The sequence below is a fragment of the Hippoglossus stenolepis genome, chromosome 14, assembly GCF_022539355.2.
Source record: "Hippoglossus stenolepis isolate QCI-W04-F060 chromosome 14, HSTE1.2, whole genome shotgun sequence".
NCBI lineage: Eukaryota > Metazoa > Chordata > Actinopteri > Pleuronectiformes > Pleuronectidae > Hippoglossus > Hippoglossus stenolepis.
The window spans coordinates 23910924-23930131 of NC_061496.1; the positions used below are offsets into that span (position 1 = coordinate 23910924).

At 40.4% G+C, this 19208-nt stretch overlaps 1 protein-coding gene and 1 long non-coding RNA gene across 2 annotated transcripts; one reads left to right on the plus strand and one right to left on the minus strand.

Annotated features, from left to right (window-relative positions):
- Positions 1 to 300: 300 nt before the first annotated feature.
- Positions 301 to 6441, minus strand: LOC118121328. Its single transcript, XR_004698305.2, has 3 exons — positions 5922 to 6441; positions 876 to 944; positions 301 to 754 (listed from the first exon to the last, which is right to left on the minus strand). It is a non-coding gene; the product is annotated as an uncharacterized LOC118121328 (long non-coding RNA).
- A 1339-nt stretch (positions 6442 to 7780) lies between these two features.
- sox14 (SRY-box transcription factor 14) lies at positions 7781 to 9936 on the plus strand. Its single transcript, XM_035175795.2, has one exon. It carries the CDS (start codon positions 8403 to 8405, stop codon positions 9114 to 9116), a length of 714 nt encoding a protein of 237 aa, XP_035031686.1. The 5' UTR covers positions 7781 to 8402; the 3' UTR covers positions 9117 to 9936.
- The last annotated feature ends 9272 nt before the right edge of the window (positions 9937 to 19208 follow it).

Sequence of the window (19208 nt, forward strand, 5' to 3'; positions counted from 1 at the left end):
TGAAAAAGGTCAGTGTTTTATTAAATTATAACATAACAGCCAGGCAGGACACACATGAGAAGACCTTCTCTGTCAAATGACTGAATTATGATGATTAAATATGGTAGGTTCACTTATACAAACTAATCTGTACTTTATACTCATCGGGTAGTCTATGCTCAATAGAATATGGAAAATAGTGACTCTACTGTATAAAAGTTGTCGCATATAAAAGTTTGACATGGATACTTCTTTGAAAACCTTTTCATGTTTTTGTCAAGTACCTTAAATCAAGAAAAAAAAAAGATCACTTACAATGGAAAGAATTAACAGAATTTATTCCCCATCTCCGAACAGTAAGATTACGACATTTAAGACACATCAAAGCCCAACGTATAGCAGAGACTTTCTGAAACCATTTCCAGTGGGAACTCTAAATTGAACCGTCTTTTGAACTAGCCGTCTCTTGAGATCTTCTGTAAAAGTGCAAAAAGAAATGAAGACTGATATCTCACAAGGCTAGAATAGATCATTCAACAAAAATTAATTAATCATTCACTGATACAGATTTGTAGAATTGTGGGGTTTTTTTTCTCTCCGTCAGTCGGCCTGGGTTCAAACGCTTTCACATTCTGTAACTGTCTCTTTTTCATTACGGTAGTTTTGCGCTGTCGCTGTTTTTGATCTCCCAGTACCTACAGCCCAGCTCGGGCGTCACCAGCAGCTGTTTGTCCACCTGAGGTTTTCTCTGCATCATATTTCAGGATGCAAAAGTCTGCAAACAAAACAGAGAGAAGAGGTACAAGAGGGGAGGTTGATTGATGTGTGTAATTCTGAGACATTCAGGAGAAGCACTGTGGAATATTGATTTTCAGTCTCAGTTTTGAATTCATCACCTGACTCATGGGAGCTGTGCACCGCAACTTGAACTTCAGGCCCCAGACTCAGTGGACACACGGGTAGTTCTATGGCAAGAGATTAAAAAAGAGATATTTGGTAAATAGAAAGACATTTTATGTGCTAAAATATAAGATATTTGTGTCTAGATGTATTTGAGTTACAGTTATACTTTGATCCGGCTCTTATCTGACTTTTAGTACGCACATCTTTATAGTTTCACAGCTGACCAACACAATATGCTTTCTCCATAAATGCCACGTTTGTTTTACCTCTGGGTATATACGCTGTTATACAACCACCAAATCCAATTAATCTAAACATTACACTTCACAATGTGCTATGCCGTATTTATTAAAAACTATTTTTCCAATAATTAAAAAGGGCTGACGGAGCCTGAATGTTAATGCTGGGCACGCACTCCAACAGACAACTTACGGCCACTGATGAGATATGGCCTCGGGCCATAATGAGAGGTAATGAGTGAGTGTAAATGTGTCATTGGTGTTATCATGAATATTTTATTTAAAAAGTTGTAAAACAGCTGTTATTTAATTATAATTCTTCCCCCACATACAAAATGTAGTATCCAACCATGAATAACATTAGTTGTGCTTTGGGAACACTTGTCAGAGGTGAGTCGTGTACATCATCATCTTCTCTCAGCCATGAGGGTATTTTGTAATGATTATTTCCTCAAGCTTTGTGTGGCATTTAGAAAGTGGAACTCCCTTGAAAATTGAGATTTCAATATACAAGTAAGTAAGTAAAAACTAAAATATATGAATATAATAAGCATTAGATTAAATTAACCCTTATTGTTTCCCCCAAATATATCTGTGCCAGAGCTCCAGTAGGACTGGATTTGGACTGGGCTGGATATTGATAATCATTTGCTCAACAGACAGCTCATTTAGGTCTTATATATCCTTAAAATCACATCCCTATTGCATATATAGATATACCTATATATCTTTTATACAGTGGTGGAAGAAAGAGTGTTTGTAGGTATGGTCATGACAGGAAACCTACTCCTTACGATGGTTGTGTCTTGCAAGCAATTTAAGGGTCAGTAGAGTTGCTGAATAAAGGACTCCAGTGAATTTCAAAAATGGGATCAGCATCAATTAGGTGAAAACAGGGATCCAGAGATTTATTCAGGGCAACCAGTCCTCTTAGAAACTGTTATTGTGGAGGTCAGGCATCTGGTGGAGACTGGCTTGAGTTGGCAAAATCAGTTGGGACCCAAAGAGTTCAGCCGGGCGACAGCAGGAGCTTGAAAGGTCAAACACTGGGGGACCTTGCAGATCTTTGGTGCAGATCTGTACCTTCTGTATAATGCTGGCCTGCTGATTACAGCGGGATTCCTTGGGGTCTCTGGTATCACAGCAACCTTTTTCCAAGTCGGACTGATGAAAGCAGCAATGATCCCATGTTTACTTCTTTCTCCTGCTCTGGGAAGAGGTGGCTGGTGCCCAGGGGAACACTGAGAGGGACTCACAGAGGAACTCATAAGAAAAGATTTAGGAGTATTCACATCCTCAAGATGACCTCTCCAGGTGGCGGATTCTCAAGCATCAGGAAGTGAAGGGTGCCCTTTAAGGTCCTCACTGAAGTGTTCACAGCAGCCACAAGGGCAAAGAAGTGTTACATTAGTGGAGGAGCCAAGATTTAACAGAATATACTAAGAATGAGGAGAGACATGAACTGGGGGCCTGTACTGCACCCAATGTTCTGGACAAGCCCTTGTAGTTAGGAAAGGAAGAAACTAGCTAAGGATGCAGAACGAAGTGAGCTGCGCTGGAGGAGATGACACTGCTATCTTTCAGTGAGAAAATCATTGGAGTCTATGGACCCATTATGGTCATCAGGCATTGGAAATGGATGTTTGGACATTTGTCTCCATGGAATGCCATCACTACAATTGCTCATGGAAGCAAAGTATGGACAATAGTATGATCTGTGAGTTTTGGAGGACGTGAGATCTGGATGAGAATCTCTTAATTATTGACTCAATTCCACAATCTGGTGCCTTGGGACGTGTGCTTTGCTCAGTGCTTTGCTCCTTCAAGTGTTATCAAACTGGTGGGGAAGCATGTTAGTCCGAGGAGTCTTTGTAGCATTGTAAGATGAAAGAAGAGGACGGCCCAACTGGCTCCACTCTGAGTCTTTGCTTTGTGGCTAAAGGCTATGGTCAGTCCCCAAATCACCAAAGAGAGCTATCTCAGCTAGTGCTTCTGTTCTTCTGGGCCCCCTGCTTTCATAGTTTTGTCCAGTCATTAGTCGATTTATGATGACAAGGAAGGGAGGAAAGCACGATGGCGGAGCTTCTTCACCTCGACGTATAGTGTTCAGATGGACTGAACATAACACGATTAAATGCTCCTTTGGTTAAGCAGTGATTCCACAGAGCTGTAGTCAAATCATTGATTGGATGCTGTTCAGGCAAAAGTTGTTGTTTGAATAGAAATGGTGAAATCTACATAATTGACATAGGAACAGTCAACAACCTCTAGGTGTCAACTTACTATGTTGATGAGAAAACAATTGTACAACATATCAGAAACAATGAGTTCCCTGTATAGTCAACCGTTTATTTCCCCCAACAGTATAACTACATTATGTTAAATATAATATAATATAATATAATGTGTAGTATGCTAATAGTATACTTATGCATGGAAATTGGCTTTTCCATGCATAAGCATAGGCATGAAATTGTGTTTGAAATCAGTCCTGTTCCATTGAAACAACAATTATTAAAATGTATATTTTACACCATTTACATGTATCACTGTGTATTGTATAATTTATAATTTATTATCCTGAATATATATTCTATGTTATTGTTTAGTAAAAGTTAATATTCCCGTTTATACTCATTTATAAATCTTATCTTGTGAGTCACAGTCTCATGTGAAAGGCTGAAATCCCCCTGCAAGGAAGGCCAGCTCTAAATGAGTTTTTTTCCCTCCTAATGAAGGTCAGGAGAGAGTCACATCTTTCCTTTTGTGATAATTTATCCCTATCTCCTGTTATCTCTGTTTTGCCCCTTTAATCCTAATTGTATTGTATAATTGTGTGATGTGGACCTCGTGGTCTTTGAAGTATTGCCCCTATCCTTTCATTATTACCTGGTGCCTTGAACCTTTGTTAATTTTTTTTCCTGCTCTGCCCTGTACTATCCCGTGTTGCAGCATAAAAGAGAGAAGAGCTTAAGTTTAGTCATTTTATATTCCAATCAAGTCCATTTTTACTATCTTACTGAGAAATGATGTCACCGCATAGATATGATATGTATTTATATTTTCTGTAATGTATGCCCCATGTTGGCAATACATCTCACACACTGCTCATTGTATACATTTCTTCTCAGTGTCAGTGATGGTAGTTGTAAGTGGATGATGTAAAAAGATCACCAGTATTATTATGCTGAACATATTTTGGAATTATTTTTTATATTTGTAAAAGAAAATATTTTTAGATTTAATATCACAACTATCATTCTCAATAATTCAAGCATTCATATTAGACCATTTTCCAGAACAACATGGTAACATCTTTCAGTATCTCAATGTGTTTGGTCCGACTTTCCACTGTGTTCTATTGACTCTATTGTTGCTTAAGTAAGGTGCAGTGAGTACAGGGATGTTTTGACAGCATTAAAATGTCTTTATGATAATTCACGGTGTCATAATATATTAGTTCCAAATATGGTACAAATGTTGTGTATCCACACACTGGTAAAACCGGCTTATACAACATTCTTCTGCTTAAAAAAGTTAGGAAAGTTGTTCCCCACGTGAGTCTTCCTCAGTTTCTAATATTCGTCTTTTCTTACACAGGAGCGTCACTAAACAGGATGGAAATACAATAAGAGGCATTGAAATGTCAACTCTGGCTTTTAAGAGTTTTTGAGGGAGGACGCATGTGTGCAGTGGCGAAACCCTCTTACCGCTTCAGCACCATGGACAGTTACGGTGGGGGAGCTTAGACCTCGTGCTCTCCACGGGAGCCCAAGTTGGTTAATAGGCTCTGTGTGTGTCGGGCCGCTCCCCATTCACTTTGTAACGCGAGATGGATGGACATGTGTCCCAAGATAATCCCAGTTTTCTCTGTGTGTGTGTGTGTGTGTGTGTGTGTGTGTTTGTGTGTGTGCGTGTGTGTCTGAGTGTGTGCGTGCATGCGAGCGCGGTGACCACGTCTCTGCTTGTGTGTGATTTGAATCAGTTGTTTATTCATTCAAAGTTTCAGCGAGTTAAAATAATCTTTCACCAGTCGCTTGTTTCATAATTAATGATATTAACGGCTGGGACGTTGTTTTGTATATGAACAGTGTTTTTTTAAACCAAATAAATCAAATATAATCTATACCTCCACGTGAGAGAGAAATATTATTATTTTCCATTCTCTGAATTTGTATATATTGTATAATTTACTTTTTCTTATGTTATATGTTACATTGTTATTTTTTTCTTACGTTGAAAAGTTAATTCTATTTACATATCCAAATGCCAAAAGTTTGTAGATGGATACCTCTCACATGGTGACTGTCTGAGGTGTAAAAGCAAATATTCCATTTAGACCATTAACTGTATTTAAGGGTTTTACCTCAGCAAATACACTGCTCCAAATGCACTAACGATTATGATATTATTATTATATTATAATATTTGAGAAAAAACCTGCCGATGGAAATAATAATAATAATCATCTGACTCCTTGACAAATCAAAACCTATTGCATTTCTCATTATCCCGTTGAATTGTCGAGGGAACTTTGGGGCGCGCGTTTATGAGACAATCAGTTTTTGAATAAGAAACATAGCTGACTTCTCCCTGGTGAGTGGGAGGCTCAGCCCCTAAAATAATTTGCTGCTATCTAATTCATTGATCTCAAAATGAAGACTATAAGCTGCTGCGGCTACGTTAGCAGCCTTAAACGCCACATGTCAAATTGCACACGCTGCTCTGCTGTGTGTAAGATAGCGCAACACAATTTAGAACCACAAAATACAGTGCAAAGCATGCGAGTGCATATACTACCTCACGGCTGCAGATGAACATCAGAGTCCGCCGTCTGACTGGGGATGTGAGGAGATCTCTTTCTTTTTGCAGGCATCCCATCAGCGCTTGTAAAAAAAAAAAATCTGTGGGGTCGCATTGTTCTGTCCGGCTGAGGAGGATTTTTCTCCCGATTTTATTAATATTTTCTCTTTTTTGCAACGATAATTTCAAGCAAGGTGGATGGACATCTTCTCGTTACAAGCTGCCGATTGACGCATGCGTGTGCGAGGAGCCGGGGAGCGGAGAGAGAGCGTGAGAAAGAGACGCAGATATGTGCAGAAATGTTGAATATCACAGGCTGGGAAATCAAGCCACATGTAGGACCGCTTTGTCCCAGGGTGGCTGCAGAAATAAGACAGGACCTTTATGTGTGAGATAATACCTCCATGTTAGTGCTGAAAATATAAAGCTCACAAATGTGTATAAAATGGGTCGTTTTATAACATTAACATTTATTTTATATATTTGTCATCCAAATATATTGTATTAAATTGGCTGCAAACATGTCACTGTGATGTGGTGACATGTCAAACAAACTTTGAAGTTGCATGTTAGGACACACACACACACACACACACACACACACACACACACACAGAGAGAGAGAGAGAGAAAGATGAAATGATAATTGTAATAGAATGTGGTCCACGACCTCCGCTTGTGGGTGCACGTGCTTGTCTGCCCGCATGCATACACCTATATAGGCCACAGACTACCTTAAATACATCTACTTAGCAGTGTCAATAACTAAACACAACTCTGAGGGTTGTCCCTCTAATCACAGCTATTCTGACGGTGTGAAAACACACACACACACAATCAGCTGCCTGCGCTTTGGTTTTTATAATCACAGCTGAAGGAATCATATATCAGCCACATTAGCCCGGGGGCTATTAGGCAGTGGTCCTCAGTGAAATTTGCATTTTGAAACGATCACTCTGTGCCTCCTTAAAAAAACACTGTCATTGATGTGAGCTAATGCAACAATTACAGACTCACAGTGACGCTCCCCTGAACCTGTACAGTGCGTGTAATGTTTCCTTGCTCTTTGTAATGCTGTCACCGACTTCTCCTTTGGTGCAGCATCCGGCACGGGCCCTAAACTGTGTGTGCGCGCCCATGGCTGCGTGTGTTTGCGCGTATGTGCCCGTGCGTAATCGTTTGGCATGGGCCTTTCTCTTACACCACAAAGGAGAGAGAGGACACTTTTTGTGGTGACTGTGAATTCTTTACACCCACACACACACACACACACACACACACACACACACACACACACACACACACACACACACACACACACACACACACACAAACATGCAGACACAGGGGTCCTGCTGGAGTGTCCTTGAGCAAGAGACCACAACCCGCAGGTGCAGAGGAACTACCATGTTCGAGAATAAATATTAAAATATTTCCTGTGAGAGATGAATATTATATATAATTAATATATTATTTATATCTTTACGATTTTTACATTTTTTATTTGACAAATGAATACATAAATGCACACAAATTACTCCACATGCATTCTTCTTCATAGGGTGATTGTTTTGCAGGAAGTAGTCACCTCCCTGGATTGAAGTCAGGTTCTTACTGCAAAGGTCCATGTTTGTCGAGATTCATTCCATTAAATTGAATCAGGCACACACACACACACACCCTTACTTCCCTTATGTTTTCTTTTTATTCTTCTTCTACTACCACCCGCTCTTTGTTTATGTTGTAATGCAGCCCACATACATATATAATGTCCTTTTTCTTTTGCAGGAGCCATTCTAATCGGCGCTCTCCGTGCTGATTGGCGCGCAGGTTGGTGAGTGAACGCCCTGCAGATTATGTCAGATTGCGTGCAGAAACCAAACCAGCCCAGCCTTTGAACTTCACCGCTTTTGGCTCGTATTCACGCTCTTCCGCTCATTTCCAACAAGCCAGGTGCTCGACGACCAACCTCAGAGAGAGAGCGAGAGAGCGAGCGAGAGAAAGAGAGGGAGCGCGAGAGCGAGAGAGAGAGAGAGCGAGAGAGAGAGAGAGAGAGAGTGTGTGTGACGGGAGAAAAATAACACTGAACACTTTTACGACTCCTGCAAACTGACTGCGGAACATCGCTTTCACCTTTGTGGATTTTTGTTACGTGCTGCGCATCCTGCATGTATGTGTTGTTGTGCTGTATGTGGAAGCGCCGCAGCTCTGACTTGTAAGTGGACTTAACACCAAGACGCACCAGTGTTTTAACGCAGGGAAGAAACAAGCAAAGCCGCGGCCGGATTCCCTTTTTTTTTTGTTGATTTTATTTGAGTTTACTTTTCCCAGACTCAGAACCTCCCAGACGTGGCATGACTGGTATCTGGAATCTGGACAGGTGAACAGTTTGCCTTCCTTCCTTCCTTCTCCTTCCTTGCGATAAGAACTTTCCCCCTCGTCCTTAACACCGGGGATAAAACAGTGTCCTTTCCGAAGATGTCAAAGCCTGTTGATCACATCAAGAGACCCATGAACGCGTTCATGGTGTGGTCCCGGGGCCAGAGGAGGAAAATGGCACAGGAAAACCCCAAAATGCACAACTCGGAGATCAGCAAGCGACTGGGCGCCGAGTGGAAGCTGCTCTCCGAGTCCGAGAAGAGACCTTACATCGACGAGGCCAAGAGGCTGCGCGCTCAGCACATGAAGGAGCACCCCGACTACAAGTACCGACCCCGGCGCAAACCCAAGAACCTGCTCAAGAAGGACAGGTACGTGTTCCCGCTGCCTTACCTCGGGGACACCGACCACCTGAAGGGACTCCCCATGTCCGCCGCGGAATCTCTGATGGGCTCCATGGACAAAGCCCGGGCGTTTCTGCCGCCGACGTCCTCTCCTTACTCCTTCCTCGACCCGAGCCAGTTCACCTCCAGCGCCATCCAGAAGATGACGGAGATGCCCCACGCGTTGAGCGGCGCTTTGCCGTACGCGTCCTCGTTGGGATACCAGAACGGCGCGTTCGGCACCCTCGGGTGCCCCAGTCAGCACACCCACACCCACCCGTCGCCCACGAACCCGGGCTACGTCGTCCCGTGTAACTGCACAGCCTGGTCAGCGTCAAGTTTACAGCCCCCGGTGGCCTACATACTTTTTCCAGGTATGACCAAGGCTGGGATAGACCCATATTCATCCGCACATGCCGCTGCCATGTAACCCTCAAGACTCGTCTCCTCTTTTTCATTCACTTGAATACTGAAATGCATGTAAATATATTACGGAGAGCGCGCCCCATTAAAAAGGCATGAACAATACAAACACTGCCTTGGACTTGTTATGGCAACAAAAAAAAAAAAAGAGAAAGAAAATAAAACTTTTCCAGAAGTTCCTGACCTGAGCAGAGAAGCTGGGATTTGGTGTAAAAGGACGGTGCCCGTGAACTGTAAGAAATGTAAATGTTATAACATTTATGGCAACCAGAAAAGGAGGCCTTTAACTTTATTTATTGTGTACATTTCAATACTGATAGGCTGATTTGTGTTGATTATTGATAGGCTACTCTTTTATTTTGAACGATTTGGCTTGCACAATTAGCATTCTTATTTCCTGTATAGGCCTAAAGTTATTCTACATTTTGGCAATCGTAATTTTATGATGTTCTGGATAGCGATAAAATCAGGGCCTATAGGCTGGATTATATACGGGTTATTTATCAAAAACACCGGCACATAAAAACTAGACCGTCTATTTAAGATGAAAGAAAAAAATTCCATTTACATCAAAATGTTTTATTTTGCCTTTTTCCTGTGGTTCAGTGCTAAAATATAGTCACACGCGTCATTTTATTGGTTTCTGTTTTTTGAGGATAACTTCTATTTGATTTCCAGGAGTTATATGTGTATTTTCTATCTAAGATGGTAATTTAAAACCTGTCATGTTATGGAAAGGATAATGTATGTAAGGGTGATACCTCCTGCTCTTTGTTCTATTGCTGAGCAAAGACGTTCCGAATAAAGACAATCTGTCTTCAACCAGATCAATTTCCTGTATTTGTAGGTTACTGGGTGCTTGAGATGACAGAGATGATAGTTGTGAGAACTGTATAAAGGCCCAGTTCAACTGGTTTCAAACTGATCATAAATTACCAAAACAAACACAAAGAATAGGATACATGAATCAATCATTTAAAATAATTAGGATAAATGCTTGAAATATAAATAATATTTCTATAAAAGGGGAATATGGCTTTGAAATACTTTTGACGTTTCAAAAAATTATTAAAAATGTATTTATGTTAAATTTAAAGAGCTATAGACCCAACTTGGCCCCAAACTAATCAATAGCATTGGCAGTGGAACAATAACATGAAAATCAATCCTCTTCCCAAAATCGATCCTGTCAAACTCCTGCCTCCTCATTTGGCAGCCACTTCGCCTTGTATTGTTTAAAACAGGTTCCAGGCATGTTCCGCACACTGAAGCAGTTATTTCAGCTGTTATTATTATAATAATTATTATTATTTTGACACTGGGCTGAACCGGTTGTGATCTTTCTGATGTTTGACAGCTCAGCAGAGGCCTCCCCGGAGGGAATCCGCCCGTCCGACTTGTCTGACTGCTTAATCACTTCAAGGAGAAATCCTCCTGCTTAATTATAGGTTTAACAAATGGAACAAACTCAATGGGACGTGATTTCTTTTCTCTGCTCCTCCGTGTTGCTGGCTGGGCTGGAGAGCAGCCCACCACCACACTGCGGTTTAAACATCTCTGCGTGTGTGCATTGACTTTCCTTTTTTTTTTTTTTTTAAACCAAGGTGCTACAGCCAAACCCCAACTAAAGCCTGTTTATCCCCGAGTCAAACACTGACTCACGTGTCTCAACCTGCACTAACTTGTGAGTGACGGCTCTGACGCTCATTAAGACGGTACAGCTTACAACCTGGAGCGGGTGGAGGACTCGTGTTCACGCGTTTCAAAGATCCCCGCGTGGATGCACATCTGTCCGCTCCGTCCGCACCGCGCGTGGAGGACAGATGCTGCAGGCCCGCGCCGCGTGCACGGCCCCCACATTAACCACTGTGGTATTAATTTTTAAAAAAAAAAGAACAATTTTCATTCCACATCCAAATTGTTTACTTATCTGCCAGGAACATGTGCTGAGAGAAGTTAAGATTCACGATTTGTGCACTGTTGCCCAAGGTGCAATTCAATCCTGGGGAGGGGAGGGGAGGAAAGATGGGGGGAGATGGAGGGTGGGGGACGGGTAGATTTTTTTATGACAGACTTTAGTCCTTATCTACAGCTGTAAATTAGGGTGATACTTCATTGAACTCAATGTGAAGTTTTACGTCAAAACCCCCTAAAGCGTCCTAATTCAACTTTGAAATGAGACAATTATAATTACTTTCAGGAGGAGCTGCAGACGTGGATATTACTTTTTTTCCCCACAATTAAAATAAGGCGTATATATAAATATATATATTACATCTATATGTATGTTTAAATATTTTTTTGTTACATTTCTTTCTAGCCACTGTAACTTCACCTGTAATTATCCAACTTCGTCACGGAAATTGACTGTAGCCTGGTTACAACCAACCTGGAATAAATAACCCACAACGGTAAACGGCATCTGAGAGGTATAATGGTTTAATGGGAGGGGGAAATTATGATTTGAAATTATAGCAGTGTGTGTGTGCGTGTGTCTTAAATCTCTCTCTTTAACCCCCTCCCTTGACGTTTTTATTGGAGCACAACAGAGAGAATTCAATCTGCCTTATCTCTCCAGGACTCCTTTATAGCGCGAGATCAGAGAGAAAAAGGAGAGGATAATTGTTCTTTATTTTATTTAATTTAACGCGACAGCCAAGCGCTTTCAGGTCATTTATATGCTTCATTTAGTGATAAAAGTCCAGGAGGAGGGAGGGAAGGAGGGGCAAGGCAGGCGCTTTTTACTTTCCCCTCCACAACACTTATAAAATAATAAAATAAAATGAAACTGATGAAACAAAAAAATAGCGGAGGGAGGGAGGGAGTGGGGAGGGGGGGGTTGGGGGGTTGGGGGGGCACTTTTAATTAAAGGCCATGGGTCATTTACATTATTGTCTTTAAGTATTACCCTGAAATCATCAGCAGTAAATGGAGTTTGATAAGTGGCTGTTGAGAATGAGGTTTTGTATTTAGGCGCACTAATTTCCTAAATCAAAAGGAGGAGAGAAAAGGAAAGTAGAGCCCTGAAGGAGAAGCTGGGAAAAAAAATCTATTGATGATGGTGATGACAGAGTTATTGTTACGTCTTCTTGTGATGATAGAAAATAAATAAAAGCGATTAAATGGTTATCAGAGATGCATTTATTTTACATTTAGATTTGACACAATGTGGGGAAAAAATTGAGAAGAAAAAACCTGATCTCGTTTCAGCATATTAAATATTGTCTCCGAAAGACCAAAATAATATAAAGAAAATCATCACTGGCTAAATCCTGGTCTATCTAAAATTGAATCTGGGATACCATTCTGACGGGAGAAAAAGTAAAAACCGTACAGTTGTGTTGTTTGAAGACGCGGGGGCTTGAATTTGGGGGTCCCCTGAATTCTCATTTGAAAGAAATGAAATCGTGAACGAGCTGATAAAGAAGAAAAAAAAAGGGGGGATGAGGGTGAGCTGAGAGAAAGAGAATCATGCCACGGTTTGTTTAATGTGCTGTGCCAGACGGAAAAGTGATTTACACCAAGACTTTATTCCCCCGACAGATAGAAAGACAGTGCGTGTCTTTGTGTTATTTTGTTATTTTATTTTGTTCAGGCTATCACACACACACACACACACACACACACACACACACACACACACACACACACACACACACACACACACACACACACACACACACACACACACACACGTGGTCAGTTCATCGGGTACAGATATGGAAATCATCTGCAGGATACACACACATATTATCACATGCTTCACTTCCAGAAGCTGCGTCCTGTCTCCAGCAGCAGCAGCAGCAGGTTGATGATCTGCTCCGGACACTGAGTTCACTCTGCGTCTCTCCTCACTGTGGACCCTCACTCTCACTGGGTCACTTTTCTTTTTGCGACTAACATGCAGCAGCATCCCTGCAGCTTCTCAGGTCTCCAACACCACAGTCTGATGTCTGGTGATGATATTTGCATCCTTATGCACCTTATTATATTCATATGACATTTTATAAATTAACATGCTAATCCTGATGTTTTTTTGACATAAGAAATGAATAAATTAAGCAGAAGCCTTAAACACTTCTTAAATCTTTTTGAATTACACACTTTCCTTGATATTTGAAGTTACATTTTAAGTAAAACCCACCATTGTTTTATTTATTTATTTATTAATGCAGCCAGGCCCATATTTTGAGACACACACATTAAATATAACTTGAAGTTTTCCATTCTGGAGCTGCTTGATTTATATTGTTTCATGTTTAACAATTATTTTGGAAATACTTATTATCATTAACCATTATTTTATATACAGGCCTATGAACTTTTTAACTATTTCATTAAAGCTAACGCTGATGACGGTTTTACTGTCATTTACTGTCATTTCACTTTCAAACTTAAATTCTAAGTTTAGCAGACAATTCTTAAAACCAACCTTTGTATCTGTTGGCCCCTTAAATTATAAATGTCACCCTCTGTCATACATTTCACATGTCAATAATATGCAGTCGCACTCAAGAGTGACTTGATGATATTTATTATTCCGACTCAGGGTCCTTTTAAAATACAAAGCAATTACATAGAATAAAATATTTATATAAACATTTCAACTTCATAGACTGCTTTATTCTTCATTCTTGTTCCATTGACTGTTTATTCTCTCATTGACTTGGAGTGGTCCTCACCCCATGTGTGAGACCAGTGTTCTAAACTAACCACATGTCCTAAATGTCTCACACATTTGGGTTCATTTCACATCTTTTCCATGCGTTCTAAAGCTGCCTCATTATGCTGCTCTTCTTATTTGTTGCAGTGGGTTTTAGTTTTTTTTTTCAAATTCTCTGCAGTATTTCAGCTGCAGAAGCTGCTGATTCAGAGCTGCGAAGTTTCTGATCACACAAGTGACCACACACACTCAGAGGCCACTTATCAGTCCGCCTGATTCTCTCATGCATATTTATTACTCTGCGTGTCCTGCTTTGCTCAGACACCTTCCATACATTAAGTGGTGTGTGGTGATTTACAGTGTGTGTGTGTGTGTGTGTGTGTGTGTGTGTGTGTGTGTGTGTGTGTGTGTGTGTGTGTGTGTGTGTGTGTGTGTGTGTGTGTGCCTGATTTCATACAGGGTTCACTTTTGAGTTATTGTGCTGTGTCTTTGTTGCTCATGCACCCTGTGATTTTACATCCGGCATAAACTTTCCATAGATCACATCATGCGGATGAATACGTTTTTCTTTTGTTGTCGTCTGTGCTCATGAATACTTGCTCTCATATTTTTTTTACATGCATAAGTTTGTACGTCATTAAAAAAGTATATCACAGTGCTCAGCATAGTTACGTGGCGTCATAAAAACAACACTTTAATTACTGATTCTAAAAATAACGTATTGTCTGAGTTGAGGTTGAGGTTATTCAGTTCCCATGAGAAGTTAGTTCACCGTTTGTGATGTTTGATACAAACACAGACTCTGTTCCTCAGTTGCAGACCTGCACATAGTCAGTAAAAGAAGATTTTCATATTATTCCTTCTGGAAACTAATGAAAAGTTACACATTCATCTACATTTTCATAAATAAAGTTGCTTTTCTCTCAGAAAATGTCTTTGCATCGATTGGTTTTCGATTAAAAAACAACTAGAAACACTTGTAATATCTTTTACATCTTTGATGACATGATCAGCGTTGGGTGTGACATGTGATTTATTACTATTTGTCAGTTGAGGCGTGGTGAGCTCCTCACATGCTAACATTAACTGTCGTGGCTCTGCATCACTATCAAAGGGAGGCGTGTCCAGATCACGTGCTCAATGTCTTCAACCGCTTCAACAAATCTGGGAAAAATTTACTTCACCATTTTTTGTATTAACTCCTGCTGAATTGAACTAAAAACATGATGGTTTGGTGAAGGTGGAATTAAAGATAATAGATTCACCAAGAATTAAACTTGAGTGAATATTTACATTTATGGCCACAATTAAACAGCTTCAAAAGCTTCTTTACTGATGATACGATGGCTTGTATTTGACACTCTGCACAGTACTGTATCATTGAGGTCAATGGGGTCATGGCCTCTGGAATGTGTCTGTGATATATTCATGTGTGATTGGTTTTTTTGGGGATATTAAGAAGGATTTGCATATTCTATGTTCTATGATTGCACACATATCACTCACGTTTGAGTTTTTAAAGCAGATTTAGACAAAAAAAACTTAAAAGAACTTAGTCAAAAATAATAAAAGGGAATTTATATCTTCACCAAACTCAATGACCAAATATGTAACACAGCAGTTAAGTGCATAAATAAGATGTGACAATTTGTAATAACAAATACCCCCCAATAAAAATTCAACAATGTGGTTGGTGGTTAGTTAGTTAACCACTAACCGTACGTTAGTATTTAGAAAATCTTGGCTACAGCCCTGACATCATGTCATGAAATAAAGGAGAACATGTTTGGCAAAGTGACCCTGACCACAGAGAGGAAAATAGAGGAAACACACATACTGATATCAAGTTGTCAGACATGCATTTATGAAGGTAGGACACAGACACAGACACACACAGACACAGACACACACACACACACACACACACACACACACACACACACACACACACACACACACACACACACACACACACACACACACACACACACACAGAACTACCTGGCTGATTTAGAGCCTTGAGCGACTCAGGTTGAGGGCAGCTCTGGCAGTCCAAGCCAATGGAATCCCTTGGTAAAGAGGATGCTAATCGTTGCTTCTTGTGCCTGAGCATGTCTTCCTGGGCCAAATGAGATTAGAGGGAGTGGGATATGGCGAAGCGACGTGCGTGGGGTTCTGGAGGTGAAAGGTAAAGGCACTTATCAGAAGGGTTCCCCTCGGGGTCCTCGACGGCTGACTCAATCAAAACCCTGCACGCACTTCTCACTGGATTAGACTAATCAGGAAGGAGCAGGGGATGTATAGACCACTTATCTGAAAAAAAAACATTGGGCTCCCTTTCCCTCTGAAAAGACCCTACAGAAATGTTTGTTAATTTTATTTATTACAGGATGCTTGTCGATGTGGCAATCTTCCATGGAATCATTAAAAAGGGCTCTTCCACTCACTGAAGGCACGCACTGTTTACATGCCACAAAGATAGAGCACTCTTTGATGTACCAAATCCCCCCTGTTCACTCTTTGTCATTATTATTTATATATTAACTCCGATTTTTTTTTTTCTTAGTATGTTTTCTCCGTTTGTGTTTCTTTTGCCACAGCAGATCACACTGATGGAAGCTAGTCCACGTAACAAAGACCCTGAAAGGTATATGAATATTTATTACGGAGACGACTTCGGAGCCAGACAGGCCGTTAGCACTGAAAGGAATAGTGAGAAGATAACAGCAATTTTCACACTTATGATTACCTTCAAATTAATCTCTATTTCTTGAAGGGATATGGGGATAGCATGGTTATAGTCTATCTTTCATTTCTGCGATTAAAAAAAGTTATTTAATCCAAGTTTGAGCGACTCGTTTGACAAAATGATCCAAAAACACTTGTACGTGTGAATGTTTGCACTGGAATTTTGCAACACCAAAACCTTTAGTTTCATTTAGAGCTTTCTATTATTAAACTATTATTTAGAGCAAATGAACATGCAGCTTCTCTCTAGTTTCCAAACTTCTCCATTTTAAGTTGAGACAGCGTCATTATATGAAATATTCTTACATATTTATTCCATATTCTTCTCTTAGACAATGAAAAGCTGAATGAAATAAAACCCTCTTGTTCAGATCAGGACTCAGTCTACACTTGGTCTGGTATGGATATAGTTAATGGTGGCTTGTATTAGCTAATATTACCATTAGCTAACCACCACACACTAGATATTCCTGTGACCTTTAATATACAGTCTATGGGTGTGATAGCACCAAGTCAGTTTTCTCACTGAAAGACTCTTCTCTACACATACTACTGTTAACCTGTGTATACACAATGTATATATTATAAGTTAACCTCTTGTAATTGCTATTTGGGACCAGAGCCTCTGCTCAGAAACAAATCCATCCGTCCAACAACAACCGTTATCTGTATCGTTTATTCTTGGAGGGTCTCAAAGAGAGTTGGGGGTTGCTGGAGCCAATCCCAGCTGACATTGGGCGAAAGATGGGGTCCACCCTGCACAGGTCGCCAGCTTATCGCAGGGCCAGCATATATAGACAAACAACCATTTACATTCACACCTACAGTTAACTAACAATTTACCTAACCTCATGTCCTTGGATTGTGGAAGTATGCCCGAGTACCCGTAAAGAAACCATGTAGTTGTGGGGAGAACATGCAAACTCCACACAGAAAGACCCCCAGCAGAACCAAGATTCAAACCTGAAACCTTCTTACTGTGACGCGACAGTGCTGACCAGTACATCCAATAAATAAACAAACAAAACATAACTGTCATTTATTAATGGTTTTGGTATGAAAAGCTCAGTGAGTCCGTTATATTAGGGATCAATCTTTTTCGCAACCCTGTGTCTTAGAGATTACAAATCTAGTTTACAACAGCCTCACGTAAAATGTTCATTGAAAATATTATTTTGTTGTTGCTAAAAAATGTCTGTTCCTGTGGAAAATTGGAGGTTTATTACGATTATTATGACTGGAAGCACGAGACACAACATTTACCTGAAACTACAATCCGTCCCAAACCTCAACCAAAGTGCTTTTGTCGCCTAAACCAAACCAAACCTCACACTCAATTATCAAGGTCCTGCATTTTGTATGCCAACCATTATATACATTAAAATTTAATTAAAATAAATGAAACTGTTCAACTGTTCAAACTGTTATAATTTGCAGTGGCCATGCTGCTGTACATGTCCTGATGAGCTCATGTTTGTCCTTGTGCATTTATGCTGTAAATCCAGGTGAATACAAGTTGTCAGGGTCAGACACACTGAACTGAGCAGATCCACTATCTGACGAAACAAAACAGAACGGCCTTGAGTGCCTTACAGCCGTGGTTTATGATCACATTGATTGTCTTAAAAATTCTTAAATATATTCAGATGGAATTTGCATAAGCATTTAGATAATTTGTAGAAAACCTTGTATGCAAAATTATACGGTAATCTTTTGGTTTCGCTGTATTGATTTACCTTGAATGAGAGGTGCCCCCTTTTACTCTCCATTCAGCCTGAATGAAATGACGGACACTGTACCACATTGTTCTCACCACAAAGCAGTACAGTGTTGATTATGCCGACTCATTATACCAGAAAATACCGGAGGAAGCGCAGAGCAACAGATGAATACGATATCAGCCTTGTAGAGAGGCTTGATTCGCTGTATTGTTGAGTGTTGTAAGAAATCAGGTGCCTCCCAGGACCTGACATGATAGTGAGCTTCAGACAAGATGGTTGGTGAATTTCACATTGTTTCCGTTGCTACGGTTGTTTTAGTGACCAAATCATCATATCACGATCTTTAAAGCTTGTTACACTCACATCATGCTCATTATGAAGTTATGTACTCTGTGCTCTACTGCATTTTACTGATGGGTTGCAGCAGATCTGGATTAACTTTAGACAGTTTATAAAGATGGTCGACATGCCGACCTCCCAAAAGTGAATCCAGATAATCTTGATCGCCCCCTGGTGGCTAGCTGCAGTGCGCCTCCTCCATGTTAGTGAATGGGACATAGTCCAAAGTAAAAAAAATCTAAATACATGTCAAAATGTTTTTTCTCAAAGATGGTTTCTGCCATAGTTCTTTTCACACTGATGCAAGTCCAAGTGTTAATTATTACAGTAAGTGTGGTTGTAACTTCATGACAAAACTCAGTGATTGATCAGGCACATGTATTGGCGGAACCTCAATACCGCTGCTCTCCAAAATTGCCACTGCACAGACTCTGGCTCCAAATCACGTCATCACCGCAAGATGGTCTCCCCTTGATCTGGGATATTTTGGCTTCATTTTTGTACAATGGGAGGTAGTGGAGACATGTTGAGCCTCTTTATATACAGTCTATGGGATTAACATACAAATTAGTTGACTGAATTAATATAAACAAAACTGTGAGTTCATGCAAAACCAACATACAACCAA